Below are 16,362 nucleotides of genomic sequence, written 5' to 3'. Positions count from 1 at the left end.
TTTTTTCAACTTTTTTGGTTTCTGAATTCTTTTTCAGATTATTTTCACAGAACATTGGTTATCTCTGCTATGCACAATTTGTCACTGCTTTCTGGAACTTGGTTTCTGAGTGATAACTGGTAGATGGACAAACAGGCATAAAACTGGAACCTCAATCCAATTTTGGTGGTGTAGGTAAATTCACAACAGAAAAATGAGAGTGATTCAGACACTTTTGTTTGAGATAATGCAAAATGTACAACAAATGGGCTTTTCAATATTAAATTCAAATGTCCACAAAATCCACAATTCGGATCAGATCTGGATCAAACTTTTCAGGTGATAGTGAGTGTCAGTCTGCACCTCACTTTCAAATATGAGAGTGACTGGGGTATGTTTGATTAAGATATAAAATATACATTAAATGGGGTTTCAATGGCCACAAAATCTGTAAGTTGGATCAGATCTGGATTAAATTTTGCCATTTGATAAAGGGTGCCATCCTACATAACACTCTTAAATATGAGAGTAATTCAATCTTTTCTGACAAGTGTTAAGAATTTTTGAAAATTTGTTCAATGTTAAAGGTTAGGGATTTTCCAAGATTTTTCCTGACTTTGATGTATGTCCTTGAAAATGGAATCAGTTCTTGCCTATCGGAATATGAATCCTCTGTTAAAATTTCATAGTGATATATGAAATATTGTGGGTTCCAGGCTGTTCATAAACAGGGGCAAAAAACCTCTGCCCAACTTGGTTGGTAATGAATCAAATGAATATCCAGTTGGCATGTTTTGGGAATGCACTGACAGGGAAGAGTTACAAGAGTTGGCTGAGGATAGGGAAGTGTGGGATGAGCTGCTTGCTCTGCTGCCACCGTGACCCAGACCTGGACCTGGATAAGTAGTTGAAAATGAATGAATGAATGTATGTATGTTTTCTCCACTACCCATGATAGTCAGCTAATGAGCGGAGTTTGGAGAAACATAATACTTAGTATGTGGGTCTTTTGGAGATGAAATGTACAAGAAAAGGAAATTAAACTGGAATTAAAGAATAATATATGGCTGTGGATGGGCAGACAATGTGGTTGAGTGGACAGGAAAGTGCTTTGTGGAAACCAAGCATTAACCCAAAACCCGCAAGATGGAGCGGACTGGTGAGCAGCTTGCCAGGATGGCGCCCACTGCCCCATTCTGAGTTAAAAGGCAAAAGAAGAATAAGGCTGTGGCTGGTGCTACACTTTTTGTCAATGCAAATTACTGTTGGCTAACTTGAAACATTTTGAAACCTTTTAAACACCTGTGTCTCAAACATTCTACTGGAGTCCACATGAAAAGCAAGATTACAAGATGTAATACACATCAGGAAAGTAAAATCAAAATTAAGGAATAGATAGAATGTACGGCTGGGGATGGTGCTAATTTTATTTTTTTAATCAGTACTGCAAATTAGAAATGACTGCAGCCGGTAGTGGCCAAGTGGTTCGTGTGCTTGGTGTCAGTGCGGAAGGTTCCTGGTTTAAACCCCACCCTTGCCACATTTCTCCATGCAATGTGGAGTTGGGTCTTCAAATCTACCTTTGATCTGCTGTGGTGACCCCAAGTGAAAACAAGGGAGCAGCTGAAGACTTACTGCAAATTAGCAATGACTAATTTGAAACACTGCTTCAAAATATTTTGAATTCTTGAACTGAAATTGCAGATTGCTACTGACATTCAGTGCATGCTTCCACCGACTGTGGAAGTATATAGTTATCTTAAAAACAATGCTAAAAATCGAACTCTTAACACAAATTCTTGAATTTAGATAGAGTGCTGTAATTTTTTACCATTTGATTCATTGTTCTTCCATTCTAAGCTCTTGCTTGTTTTCTAAGATTACTATATTCAGTTTGAATTATTCATTTTGTATGTTGTTCCAGAGTCTACAGGTAAAGAAATATATTGCATTTTGTGCAGCTAACTGCTGGATGGTGCACATGGCCTGCACATGTGCACAAGTACAGACGTTATGCATGGGATATATCTGCAAAACAAATTTTATTTGGTGATCAATCTGGCACATGAAAGTTCAACACAATGCGATTACTCCATCCTTATTTTGTGTGTTTTTATTTTTTTCAAATTTGGTATTTGTTTTCAATTTGGTCTGAGTTATTAGCACAAGCTGGCCAGGATGGTCAAACTTTGTACTCATTTTAGTTGCAGTGTGCAGGCCTGAAGCTGTTATCAGTGCAGAGAAGAAGTCTGTGCGCCTCAACTAGGTACAGTAGAAAGAAAGAAATTTAAATAATGAGCTATAGATTTATAGTGGATAGCGCTGTTGCCTCACAGTGAGGTCATGGGATTGATCCCCTGTGGCCTTTCTGTGTGGCGATTGGATGTTCATGTGTTTCCATGGGTTCTCTGCTCTGACTTCCTCCCACATCCAAAGACATGCAGGTTAGGTGGATTGGAAACTTTGTTCGTAGGTGTGCATGGAGGTGTCAATGTGTTTGTCTGTCTATATGTGGCCCTATGATAGACTGCCGTTCTGTACAGGGTGTACCTCACCTCACAACCAATGACTGCTGGGATAGGCTCCAGCCCCGTGACCCGATCTTGGATAAGCACTTGAAGATGAGTGTGTGAGCTACATTTCGGCGCATCATTAAAATGACAAGTTTTATCGCATTATAATGTGATAGAAAAATTCATTTATCGTTTTACTAATTTCCCTGTGGGAAAATTAACACCTCAAAAGAGCAATGAGGTTGTCTTGGTATGCAACTGCAATAAATTTTAGAAATGTGTAAAATTAGATGAGCCTCTTGGAAACAGAAATTACTATTCGGTGATGCTGAATAGCTCAGATGTTTGCATGAGCTCTGCTTCATGTTGTTGGATTCATTATTTTTGTGCATTCGTATTTTCTCACCTTTATTATACATTTCCAAATGTTTTTGTTTGAAACCATTTACAAGCAAGAGGTGGGGAAAAAAATAAAGTCATTTTTTTGCTTGAGAGCAACTGGATGCCTCTGTCAATGTAATATTTATTCCTGAAGATATTCAGACTTATTTTGAGCAGGACTGTACCACACAGGAACCCACAAAAGTAAACTCAGCCAGGTCATTACACCACAGGCGTCGGCTTTGGACCAGAAAGCAACACCAAGTGCAGCCATTGGTGAACATGGAGGGTGTCGTGGGGCGTAAAGCAGAATGAGGTAAATGTGCACATGTAATTACCCCTTTGAGGAACCAGGTCAGGAGCTGTGGGGAGGCAGGAGTGCTGCTTTCTGTCATTACACAACACTTAACCAAAAAACAATTTTTCACAGCAGGTTTTTCTTTTCATCTCATTTATTGTTCCATTGTACAAAAGTGAACATAAACATCAGAAAATAAACTAAAGTGTTTGTGACACTGTCAGGGTGACGGCTGTCGATGCACAGCAAGTCTTCATCTCTCCATCGCAGTTCATATTCATTCAAAACCGCTGCAAAGAAACCAAGAAACACAAAACACAATCAGATCACATGACCCTGAAGCAGGGAAAACAAACTAAACTGTATAAAGAGACAGATCCAGAACGTTTTAAAAATTTTAATGATTTTCATGTCATATGTAGCTTAAAGGAAAAGAAGACCCACTAATAATTTACGATTGGGTTGGTAGATTATGATATTGAGAGCACATATGCATGTGTGATCATTTATTTTCAAGTTATGAGTGTTTTTCTATGGCTGGTCTAAAGCCACCAGCAGGCGGCCATGCCAGCTGCTATAACAGCGATGTGTGATGTCACATGGGAACAGAGGTTCACAACTCTGCCAGTGTCACTCTTCAGTATAGAAGGGGCAAAGCACATAAGCGACAATCAACATCCGCAAATTACGTCGGTATCGGGACCTGACACCGGCGTAATTCGCGGATCGGAATTTCCCCATCCAACCTGCGGGATTTTTCCAATACTGGAGAGAAACCACGTCTGAAACCTCTCTCGCGCTGCCTGCTCTCTGCTGTTTACTGCTGAATGGGAAGACTGGAGGGGAAGCAGGAAGTTTCTGTGCTGAAGGCGAGCTGTTTCTTCCGCACACGGCACCAGAGATGAGTTTTAATCCACTGCTAATGGCAAATTTCCACCTGGCTCTCAGATTCAAATGGTCTGTGCCACAGAGCACGGATTTTCAGAAACGCACAGCTGAGGAGGACAGCTGAACAGTGATTCACTTTCTCTCTGCTGAATGGGAAAACCACCAAAATCCTTCAGTGTTTATCCAGAGCTGTGAGCACTGTTGATGATACATTTAGAAATTTACAGATGAAAGGCTTCGTGTTTGCTTAGTAGGAAAACGGCAAGCAAGGGAGAGACGGGGGAGGGGGGGAGGAAGAGAGCAAGGAAGAGAGTGAGCGAGAGACGGGGGAGAGAGAGAGGACTTTACATCAGCTCGTGTTCACCATCTGTAGCTTTCTGTGCTCATGTTACATCACAGCAGTGCCGCAAGCAATCTGGGTTTTTTTTCTGATTGGTTAAAATTGTGTCGGTATTTATGAAATAGTCAAATTCTGCTTAAATGCTGACTTTCAAGGTGGATATTTCAGTTGTAAGAGCTCCTTATTTTCATTGATATGGATCAATCCTTAGTTTATAGCACAGTCTATCTTCCCAGCTGTATTTTATCAGTGGGTCTCCTTTTCCTTTAGTAAGTGGCACTGCAATGGTCTCATGGGGCCCCAAGCAAAAAAAAAAAAAATCCAAGGGGACACTGACCAGCATTCATCTTACAAATAGAATAAAAACCAACACTGACAAAAGTGTAATATATAGGGTGTCCCAAAAAAATATACATTTGAAACACTCGGTTTGACCCTTAAATGCTACAGACTTAATCACTTATGTTTCTTTTTTACTTGCAGAGACCCTGAAGTTTATGTTGATGCCAAGCAAGACTCAGGAAAATGCCAAAATTAACCATACTACAACGAACAAAATGCTAGACTGACAAAATGCAGGGCCAATATTGACACTGGTATGCAAAACTTCAACCTTTCAGCTTTCTATCAGCCATAAATTTATTTCCTAGACATATGCTTTGACCATTTTCTTTGCTGATAAAATGTTGCACATATATATACACACACACACACACACATATATATATATATATATATATATAAAAATTCTAAAGTGCACAACAACATTTTTTTTTTTTTTTTTTTTACTGTTATTGCACTACTGGTTGATGGTGACTCTTCACTGATTGTCAATGCATGTTGGGTAGTGCTGCTTGGAGTATCAGATATGGAGGTAGAGCTGTGTGAAGTACCAGGAATGGAGGTAGTGCTGCTTGAAGGAACAAGGATGCTTGAAAGAACAGGGATGGAGGTAGTGTATGAGTGAACATGGGATATGCTAATAATAAAGACTGAGATAGCAAGAAAAACTTTTCCCTGTCTCACTGCTGTTGTGGTTCTGAATTTGTTCAGTTTGTCAGCTCACTGGGGCCACCTGGCGGGCTGGAGGCCCCAAGTAATTGCCTACCCTCCTGAGTTTAATGAAAGAACACTAGAACTTTCAGGCAGCCACATGCACTCTGTGTGTGATCTGCTTTTGCAGATGATCTGTTGTGACTTCACATTTTTCTGGACCCTACCTGACCATATGAGCAATATCCCAGTTGGTTTCAGAAGACAGCGGTCCGATTATCTCCACACCCTCTTCCGTTACTATTGCAATCTCATACTAAAACAAGACACACAAATTCACATGTGGACGGTCAATCTAAACACTACAAACTCAGGATGTCACAATTCTGTTATTTATGTAATTATCTGTTAGCTCTCAGTATTGGTTTTGTACACACTGTGTCTGCATCAGAAATTCCACTGTCAAATGCAGACGGTCTCACTACGACCTCATGTGAACAACTGAGCAGATGCATGGTGTTCACAGGAAGGGCTTTCATCAGAGCAGCATCATTTTGACCAGTGACACTTTCACATCAGAACGCACAGAGGCGATCTGCTCTACCATCCACTCACCCTGTTGTACGAACGAGCATCACGATAATAAAGAACTTTGAGGCAGCGCTCCACGAGGTCTCGAGCCTCTTCCTTGGAGATTTCCATCTTGTTCTCCACCACTTCCCTCATCAGGGGCTGAAAGCAAACACACATTACATTTAATTAGCAACAAACAGAATGCTGCTAATTATCAGAAACAAGTTGCCCCACTACCAGGAGCCTTTGTTGTAAGTTCATTTCATCAAGTGCATCGAGTGCATTTCATCAAGCTCAGAGTGGTTCACTAAAAACCAACATTTCACAGGCTGTAATGAACATTTGCATGTATGCTTCATACATGCAGAAATAAGCTTTAAAGTGCATATGACTGGTAAATAAAATGTCAAATGAGGTGACTATTATAAATAAAGTATTACAAAATATTTATGTATTTCATTTTATTTTTGTTACCATATGCCCAGAGAAATTAAGTCAGACATGGGGAAATTAGCATGATTTCATCTGCCTCTGATAAATTCTCAGAAACCTCAAGCTGTCAGGAATATGAACTTTGGTGACATTTGAGGCCACACCTCTTGAGACACTATTCATATAAATGGGGGAAAAGGAATTTTTTTTACAGTGTGAAATCACTGTGGGCTTTGACAGTAAATATGTCAAAATGGTTCAAGTGTAAGCTTCCTCTCCCGAAAGCCTGGAACCAGCCATGTTTGTGGTTTGTGCCGCAGCATCGTGCCATGCTAAGATGCTATGTGCAGGACACCAGCGAGTCTCACTGAGGAAGCTGCATCTGTGATCACGGAGTCAGAGAGAAAGACAATGATGTGTGGCTGCTTTTAACAGGACAACTAGGAGGTGGACTAGCTCTCAGCCCTTTGAGTTATTGGCTAAGCTGAGCTATAGCGATGACTAAGCTAAGTGCTACTGGGAGACCCGCTGTTAGTGACACCAGATTCACTGTCTACAGAAGGCTGACAGAGAAGCACTGGATTTCTGTGGATAAGAACAGCGTCACACAGTGGAACAATAATTTTCCATCTCTGTGTGTGAACACAGCCGGAGTGAAATCAGAGACACCACTTTCACGTTATGTAATCATCATTAATCAGTCTTATTGAGATGTATGCAATGTTTTTTTTTTTTAGAACTAGTGCAGTGCCCATAAGAAGTATGCATTGCTATAGAAAAGAGGAGGATTTGCTGACAAGCTTTGTCAAACCTGGTGTGTGTGTGTGTGTGAACCTGTGTTTTGCCTTGTGATAATAAAGCAAGAAGAGTGTGTGTGTGTGTGTGTGTGTGTGTGTGTCTCGCATATTTTTCAGCGTTTGTGTATTATTTATTTCGCTAATTTATTTCTTCCGTCTCTCCCCGTGAATACGTTAGAAATAAGCACCTGTTTAAGGCAGAGAATGACTCATGTTTATCGATGATCTTTGTCAAGGCTGGTGGGTGAGAATGTTCCCTCTTGTGCCAATAATGAAGATGACTCAAAATAAAGGTTTTGAAAATTAATCCCAAAAATTTTCGTAATGCAGGATGCACAACATTGTGCCATGTACAAACCATATCTGAAAGATGGGGCCAATCTGACAGCCAGAGATATGCGAGCCACACCCACACACACGCCCACACACACACACCTTGCTTTACAGATAGATAGATACACTGCAGGTTACAAAGAGGTGAAGATGGAATATGTTGATCGGAAAATACATGGATTTGATTTGAAAGCCAAATTAAAGCCATACTATACTGGGAGACAAAAAAACAACAACAAAAAAAAACAAACCCAACAACATAGACTGTGTGTACTTAAGTCATGAAGTGGACACAGGTGTAGTGACCTTCAGGTAGCTAATAATTAGCACCTTCATTTACCTCACTTTAATAGCTAAAAACAGCTCTGAATCTGTGTGCATTTTTTTTTTCAGATGCTGTATGGCTAATTTTATTTTTATCAGCTACATCAGGACTCACACAAGTTAAACAGTTGGAAGTAATAATTCATAATCTGGTACGTAATTTTTTAAAAGGCCGTGTTGATTGGAGTGCAATATGCCCTTTAAATCCCTTCTCTAAAAATGCTCCGTTTACTACGTCGTGTTAATGAGTTATTCACCACAGAACTCACTTCATCCTCGTTAATTTGGAAATGTAAAAATTTAATCAGTTCGTCTGCTGTCTGGGTAGGACCTATGAAGTGAAGACAACACATTTACTGCACGATGTTAAGTTCTCATGTCCACAGACATCTGTCAAACGTATAGAATCATGTTACTATGTAAGTAAGTAAAGTTTAGTTATATAGCACCTTTCAAGATAAAAATCAGAAAGTGCTTTAAATGACAATAACACAATATAAAAACAGAAATTAAAGGGGAACAGAAATACTTCTTGAGAATTTGTTTGTGCATTCCTTGGTAAAAAATTAAGTGGATACACTTGCAGAATATTTGAGCGCAGTTTAGATCATATTATTTGAATCAAATTTGCCGCTAAATTGACATGTAAATCGCCATTGGCTGAAGTTAGTGGAGGGCACTTCCAGTTAACGTCACTGGTTGGTGTCTCCTCTGCTGGGGACGAGTGCAGTTTATTGAGCTCGCTCACTGAAGTTCTATTAGTCTTGTCAAGAAACAGGTGGAATATGCCAGAAAGCTGCGCATGTTGGCAAAGCCACAAATGGAGGAACAATGGAGACAATATTTCCTTCCATAAGTAAGTGGCTTTGGTTATTCCTGTCACTTTGTCCATGAAATTTGGTTGGTAAACAGCTGTATGTTTCCTGCCCGTGCCTGTGTCATCCAAGGACACGGACAACACTTACACATACACCACTGACTTCATGAATGAAACTTGGTCAATAAAGAATAATTGTGTAAAAATATAATATGTTTAATGGTTTTAGGAGCTGCGCTATGCTGAAAACAGCAGCAGCAGGAGCAGCTCAGTTCAGCCCAGCAGCGCAGCTCTGTGTAACTTTCAACACTAATATTTTGGAATGTGTGTGTGTATTAACCCCCAAAACGCGAATCGGCTGCAAATCGTGAATTAGCTGCAAATCATTAATTGCAAAACATGAATACTGAAAAAATATCTTCCAAAACGTGAATGCGGGTCTTGTAAAATGTGAATATCATTCATGATATATATATGTTTTTTCAGTTTAAGTAGTTTATGGATTTCAGTTCACGGGTCAATTACTGCAGAAAATCTTAATTGCAAACCCGATCTCCACAAAAATGATTTTTTTTTTCAGTTGCTCATCCAATCAATGGACAGCATCAATGGACGTATATTCGACTTATGAGTAACTTACAAGAAACGTGTCTCAACGATTTATGGCCCGCATATGCGGGACATAGCCATATGCTGGCATATGTTGAAAATACTGTAAGTGCCCAAAATGTTTCAATGTACTCACCGTGTTACGACATATATCAGCGTGCTCTTAACTTATACAAATCTTACCCTTAACTTATTAGACATACACCAGCGTACACCAGTGTTTTTAATACTGTCAGCATACACTGGCTAAATCGTCATGGTGTGACAGGGGTGTAAAGTACAGGCCTAATATGCTCAATTCTGGAAGTGTTCATTAAAATACAAGCAGCAGCATTTGTCACAAGTTGGAAGCGTGCAAGAGAAGACTGATTAACACCAGCATAAAATGCATCACAGTAATTAAGACTGAAGCTGATGAAAGCATGAATGGCCACCTGAATATCACACTGACAGAGAAAAAAAAAAAAAAAATCTGCATTTTGGCAAGGGGGCGTGCAGCCAAAACAAGGAGGCACGGTGCCCCTATTTCCCAGTTTAGAAAAACCCCTGTACATGTACCCAAGACATCAGCGTATTGAGGAGACATTCAGGTGTGTTAATCCAATTTCTCATAATCAGAGAATGGTTGTTATTGGCTAAAAGCATACTGGATTTTTCCATTTAAGTGACCACTTAATAACCAGATAACGGCCAATAATCAAACAGCAACTGGATTTTATCTGCATGTAAACAAGGCCAATGAACAGGAAGAAGGCTAAAGTGCCTGTACAATCAGTCCAGTGTTTTTCTTGTAACAAGGTACTATAAGCACCACTGCCAGGCCATAATTTATTTATTTATTTTTTAATAATGCCAATACAGAATAATGCAGACAAAATAAAACCTCCTCCAATAATTTGTACACCATTGCTGTTCAGGGCTCTGAACAACAATATGTGACTCACCTCATAATCACAAGTCCACTTCTGTGTCCTTGTTGCGAAGCGAGCTCCAACAAAATTGAAATTACGGGTGTTTAAATTGGATGCATGTTCACTAGAATAAACATGGCACCACTTAAAAACCAAAAAAGCTGCAATACAGATATAGTCCATGCTTGTACCAGATGTGCCAGACTACCTATGGCAAATTTCAATTAGTTGATCTTAGTCTTCAGCGTACTTTTAGCAAACTAAATCAGTTTTCTGGAAATCAAGTCATCCAATTCTGTCAACATGCGACAAGAGTTAACTTAATAGTTAGTAGGATGAATCCTGCTTCAAAGACTAACCTGAGCCAGGTATGCTCCAAAGCCAGTGGCCACTGTAGGCGCCTCGTAGGCTACACCAAGCTTGTCCACGTAACCTAGGAAACTAGAGGAGACAAGATGACAACTGAATTTTCTCGCAGATGAAATGAGTTTATGTTTTAAAAATCAAGGTGGCAGACAGACACAGGGACAGTTAGAGTCTGACCTCTCGCCATTGTAGAAACCACCAATGACCACAGTGTTCCACAGCGGATTCATCCTGCTGCGGCGGTTGTACATCACTCTAGTCAGCCAGGAGTGAACCGCCTTCGGGCTATAGTTATGACCATCGCCGAGCAGCTCCTCGTCAATACTGACAGACAAACATACGTTTAACAAAGACATAAGCACTCCATCAAATTTAAAATGCTTTCTTCTTATCATACAGCTGAGCATCATATGAGCAGTGTACACTATTTGAGCTTACACCATCTGGTCAATGACCTCTTTCAAGTACTGGTAATCAGCATAGTCCCCTGATGCTCCCAGTATGGTGCTGTTATTCACCTGAAATACAAAGACCTTTAGACACTCATCAGACTTCAACTGTGTCACATATGTACCAAGCTGCAAGCATCACCTTCATAAGGCGAGAGATGTTCCTGAAGCGAGCCAGAGAGCCATATGAACCCAACATGTCTGCCGCAATGATGACGCCACCGTTAAACTTCACACCAAGCACCGATGTTCCAGTTACCATGGGGTTACTACAGCGACAGAGGAGAAAAATGCTCAGAGGTCATATAGTGGGTGTGGGTCAGCCAGGAGTCTCTGAAGCTGCGCAGTGATTGATAGCTCAAGACAAGCTATGGCAGTTTTGGTTGATTGTCTTCTTCGTTGTTCAGGTGATGGAGGATGAGGTCACATTTCTATCTGATGCCTCCAACTCCTTCCTTAGTTGTTAGCCTGAGGTTCTGCTGGACCTTTAGAACAAACTGTGTTTTTAAGTTACTGGCTCGTATTTCGAGTCTCTGTCCCGAGTAGTGTAAAGTCTGTTTGGTCCCAAGGTTTTACAGATTTTTCTGTCCATAAGCCCAGTGTCACAGACCGAACTCTCAACCCCTAAAAACCAGTTCGCCCACTGCTGCTGTTGTCGTTGTCCTTACAGCTGCTCCCATTGTTGTATGGAGTCGCCACAGCGGATACAGTCAGGTCCGCATTGGTATTTGGCACAAGTTTTATGCCGGATGCCCTTCCTGACGCAACTCCAGTATTACCTGGAGAAACACACTCAGCCGCTGGTGTTCCAAAGAGATCTCCGATCCAAGTACTATCCATGTCCTGCACTGCTTAGCTTCTGAGATCTGACGGGATAAGGCTCAAGATTTTTCTGTAGATTCTTTTTTTTTCCTCCTTACCTGCCAATCAGAAGCTTTAAAAATAATTCATTTCTGGAATGGTAGGCAACATGGGAAGATGACAACTTTTGACCCACAAAAGTCTGACAAAGTGAATTAAAAACGGAAAGAAATCTTCTTTCAGACGTTGTGTTTTTGGTCTCCATCTCTAAAGTGTTATTTTGAGTTGCTACAGTCATGGAAATAAAGACGATATTTTAAATAGTTAACATGTTGAGTTTATAAACTAAGCTTGAACATTTTTAAGCCAATCATGTATGGAAACGTATAGCCTTACTAACCATAAAAAAATAAAAATAAAATAATAACAATTATACGAGCTTCGTGCCAGCTCCCTCTATGGTAGATGAAGGCACAAACCAGAAATGGCACAAAAATTCAAGCACAGTGGAGAAAAAGCCACAAACCGGACAACATTGTCGTAAAAAGCCACAAACCGACGGTAGCCTAGATGAACATAGACATTATAAAGACGAGTAGATGCTGCATTGATTGCTGATGTGCAAGAAATGCGGCCACCACCATGGATCAGTCATCGTAGTGATTCTATCACAAGGCACAGTGAAGGTTTGATTTTATAATCTTATCTTCTTTTTTAATCTTTCTACCATAATGTTTGATATATTTGTGTGCACAATTAGGGTTTTCTTTATTTGTTTTGGTATTAAAGTAGTTATTTTACTTAGGATTGTATTCTTAGTTTTCACCCTTATTCTTATTTTTACTTTCCTTTGTTGGAATGTGCATGATGAACAGGATCTAACCAGTTTTGTTACTTAGGACAAAGAGATTTAGATTACATTATAAATCATACATGTCTCATTACTGCGCGGGTCTTGGGCAAGGGGTGGGACCTCCCTCGAATGCCCACAGGGACCAATAAGGGTAAGATTTTGCAAAATAAGGCCTGCCTTTGTCACACCTATGTAATGTTTTATAAAAACTGTTTGTATCCATTGTTCAGGGTTTTGAAAGAGCAGATCTCGTCTGTGAGAGTTCTTTAGAATCCAGGCCTGATTTTCTCACTGTGACTTTGAATAAATTTAAAAGTGCGGAATAGTTCTAGTTTGTACTTTGTGAGGGGCAGTGTTACAGAAAGAGCTGTGGGAAAATAACAATAACGTGTGAAATACCAAGTGTTCCATTACTTTTGGAGGGCACCGTATCTGTGCAAAATGAGTGTGGTATTGTTACTGTTTTGTTTAAGAATATTTAATTTTCACTGTTGCTGCACTTTGTGTGAAATCATATTGATAAGACAATATTGCGATATGATAAGTGCCCTTGGATGATTGAAGTCATACTTGATCAGTCATTCTCACTGTGTTTTATACAGTAACACTACCGCTAACCTTAATGACATGAAATTTGGGGTTCCACACGGGTCCGTCTTAGGCCCCCTGCTTTTCTCCCTTTACGTAACACTCCTTGGGCACATATTGCAGCACTTTGGGATTACCTTTCACTGCTATGCAGATGATACTCAGTTATACATGCGATAACTGCTGGTAATCTTATTCACATAAAATCCTTAGAAGATTGTCTTGCATCAGTGAGAAGCTGGATGTCTAGAAATATCCTGCTCGTAACTGATAAGACTGAAATGATGGTTCTTGGTCCAGTGCGACATCGGCATCAATTTGACCAGTTAATGTTTAGCCTAGGCTCGTGTGTCATACATCACATTGACAAAGTGAGGAACCATGGGGTAACTTTTGATCCTACATTGTCCTTTGACCTCCACATTAGAAATATTATGAGGACTGCTTTCTTCCACCTGCAAAATATAGCGAAGATTCATCCCATCCTGTCTATGGCTGATGCTGACACCCTGATCCACAAGTTTATCTCTCTTAGACTGGACTACTGCAATGTTCTATTTTCTGGTTTACCGCACTCCAGCATTAGGGCTCTCCAACTGATTTAAAATGCTGCAGCCAGACTTTTGACACAAAGCAGAAAGTTCGACCACATTACACCCATTTTTGCATCCCTTCACTGGCTTCCTGTCCCAGTGAGATCAGATTTTAAGGTTCTGCTACTAGTCTATAAATTTTTTCACAGACTGGCACCTCCCTACCTAGCTGACCTAATTAAACCTTACGTAACAGCCCGGGCTTTGCGTTCTCAGGGTGTATTTTGTGCCCCTAGAGTGAATAAGAATTCTGCGGGTCATAGAGCTTTCTCTTATCATGCCCCTGTTCTGTGGAATGAACTCCCAGTGTCAATAAAACAGTCATATTCTGTGGAGACTTTCAAGTCCAGACTAAAGACGCACTTATTTTCCCTTTCGTATGGCTAGCATACTGGCACAGTTTAGTTCTATGCTTTTTACTCTTTTAATTTATTTTATTAGGAAACGGAGTGTGCCGCAGCCTCAACTTTACCTAAATTATGGGTCTTTTAGTGACGCTTAGGGCTAGTGGCTGGCGGTCACTTTAGTATTTCCTGGTTTTCTTGTTGTTTAATGCTGACAAATGATACTGTATCTTTTGTCTTTCTGATGCCTGGTTCTGTTTTTTCTCTCTGTTTAAGATGCAGCTCCATCCAGAAATGGGTGTGGTATTTGTGTGCACCAACAGCATTTCCTGTATATTTGTTTTGTGAATTGCACTGTAATTTATGTCTGTAGCTTGGCCCAAGCAGAGGGTCACCCCTTTGAGTCTGGTCTGCTTGAGGCTTCTTCCTCAGAGGGAGTTTTTCCTTACTACTGCTGCTCTGGGGGTTGCTAAGGTTAGACCTTACTTGTGTGAAGCACCTTGAGGCAACTCCGTTGTGACTTGGCACTATATAAATGAAAATAAACTGAAAAAATACAAAATAATTTGATCATATTGTAGGCATAAAAGAAAAATGCAGAGAAGCTGAAATGTTTTAGCTATGCTCATGCTCCACCGAAGCATTTAATAATAACAAAAAAGTCTGAAGGACCTAAATATGACATCCACCCTTTTCAAGTTTCAAATCCCACAAAACCTCAGAGAGGTCGCCGCGCTGCGAGATCTCAGTAACATTGAGAACTGCATTGAGACGCTCCGATCAGGCTTCACTGTAACCACTGCACACGGACAACACCATTAACATCGCAACATAAAACTATTTTTATATTGTGCCTAAAACTCTCGTGAATATATTCTCTGGGTTTATAGACGACATTGCGTTTATTTTATGTAAACATGCGAGAATCACAGGCTGTCTCTCCGTTATTTTCAATGGGAGCTACTGTGAGCTACGCTCGCTTCCTGATCATGTCGTTCTGGGAGAAAGTGAAGTTTGCTCTTTAACGTCTTGATTACTGTCCTTTACAACACTGTTTATCCTCTTTGTTCCAGACTAATATATGTAATGTCTGAAATTCGGTTTGCGTTTATTAAATTCCATGTAGATTAAATGCAGCAGACATGGATTATTTGTTATAATTGTTTTAGCAAGTTTTCAGGGTATCATGCATGCAGTCTCTTACTGACGTGATGAAAAGCATAAAAAATTACATTTTTGTAGTATAATATTCATTTACAATTGACATCATGTGGATTCTCTGTTGTTTTGACTGCAGCCACTCTCTGGCGCACAAGGGATTATGGGATACGTGAAAACCCTGGATGGTGAGATGCTGAAGAGCCTCACTCGTCATGTCCGCGACATACACATCTTAAAAAAAAAAACATAATAACTTGACCGTTGCAAAAGTGAACAAAGTACAACAGGCGTATATAAAATACGTCACACTTAATCGTTGGAGTGGAGGAAAAAAAAAAAAAAATTCGCTTAGCACTATTAGCATGATGACACAGCACAAACCGAAACAAACAAGACTTTTTCCCCCCGCTTTTTTAAATAAACGCTCCAGAGAGAAGCACTCACAGTGTGTGTCTGACAGGCCCGCATGTCGAAACCGAGCCGCCGGGAAAAGAATAAAACTGTCCTGGCTTTGGTCCATTCCCCCACAAACTCAGCTTCAGTCCGGACTCCATAGTGCCTTCTCTTTTGTTTTTTCTTTGACGGAGTTCAACGCACAGCTTTCAGGTGCCGTACCGCCACCTGCTGCTCCGGAGTGTGAACCGAGCCTGAATAACCATATCATCGTCATCGTTTCAATTTCAATTTTCAATTTATTTCGTTTACATAGCACCAAATCATAACAAAGCTGCCAGTCTAACCTTACCAACCCCTAGAGCATAGGTGTCAAACTGATTCCAGAAAGGGCCAAGAGGTTGCAGGTTTTCTTTGTAACCACCAACTCCAGCAGGTGATTTCACTGATGAACATCACTTTGAGCAGATGGGAAGAGTTCAACAGTGAAATCACCTGGTGGAGTTGGTGGGTACAAAGAAAACCTGCACCCTCTTGGTCCTTTCTGGAATCAGTTTGACACCTATGCCCTAGAGCAAGCACACAGGCCGCTGTAGCAAGGAAAAACTCCCTCTGTGATATTGAGG

At 40.4% G+C, this 16,362-nt stretch overlaps 1 protein-coding gene across 1 annotated transcript; it reads right to left on the bottom strand.

Moving 5' to 3' along the window:
* Nucleotides 1-3,307: 3,307 nt before the first annotated feature.
* On the bottom strand, nucleotides 3,308-15,939 carry psmb4 (proteasome 20S subunit beta 4). The gene is made up of 8 exons (XM_034161184.1): nucleotides 15,788-15,939; nucleotides 11,146-11,272; nucleotides 10,993-11,072; nucleotides 10,732-10,878; nucleotides 10,548-10,629; nucleotides 6,008-6,124; nucleotides 5,620-5,708; nucleotides 3,308-3,461 (listed from the first exon to the last, which is right to left on the bottom strand). The coding sequence occupies exons 1-8, from the start codon at nucleotides 15,895-15,897 to the stop codon at nucleotides 3,449-3,451; spliced, it is 765 nt and encodes a 254-aa protein (XP_034017075.1). The 5' UTR covers nucleotides 15,898-15,939; the 3' UTR covers nucleotides 3,308-3,448.
* Nucleotides 15,940-16,362: the final 423 nt, after the last annotated feature.

The sequence above is a fragment of the Thalassophryne amazonica genome, chromosome 20, assembly GCF_902500255.1.
Source record: "Thalassophryne amazonica chromosome 20, fThaAma1.1, whole genome shotgun sequence".
NCBI lineage: Eukaryota > Metazoa > Chordata > Actinopteri > Batrachoidiformes > Batrachoididae > Thalassophryne > Thalassophryne amazonica.
Note: the sequence above shows the minus strand (reverse complement) of the source record. Positions and strands in the feature narration are given on the sequence as shown.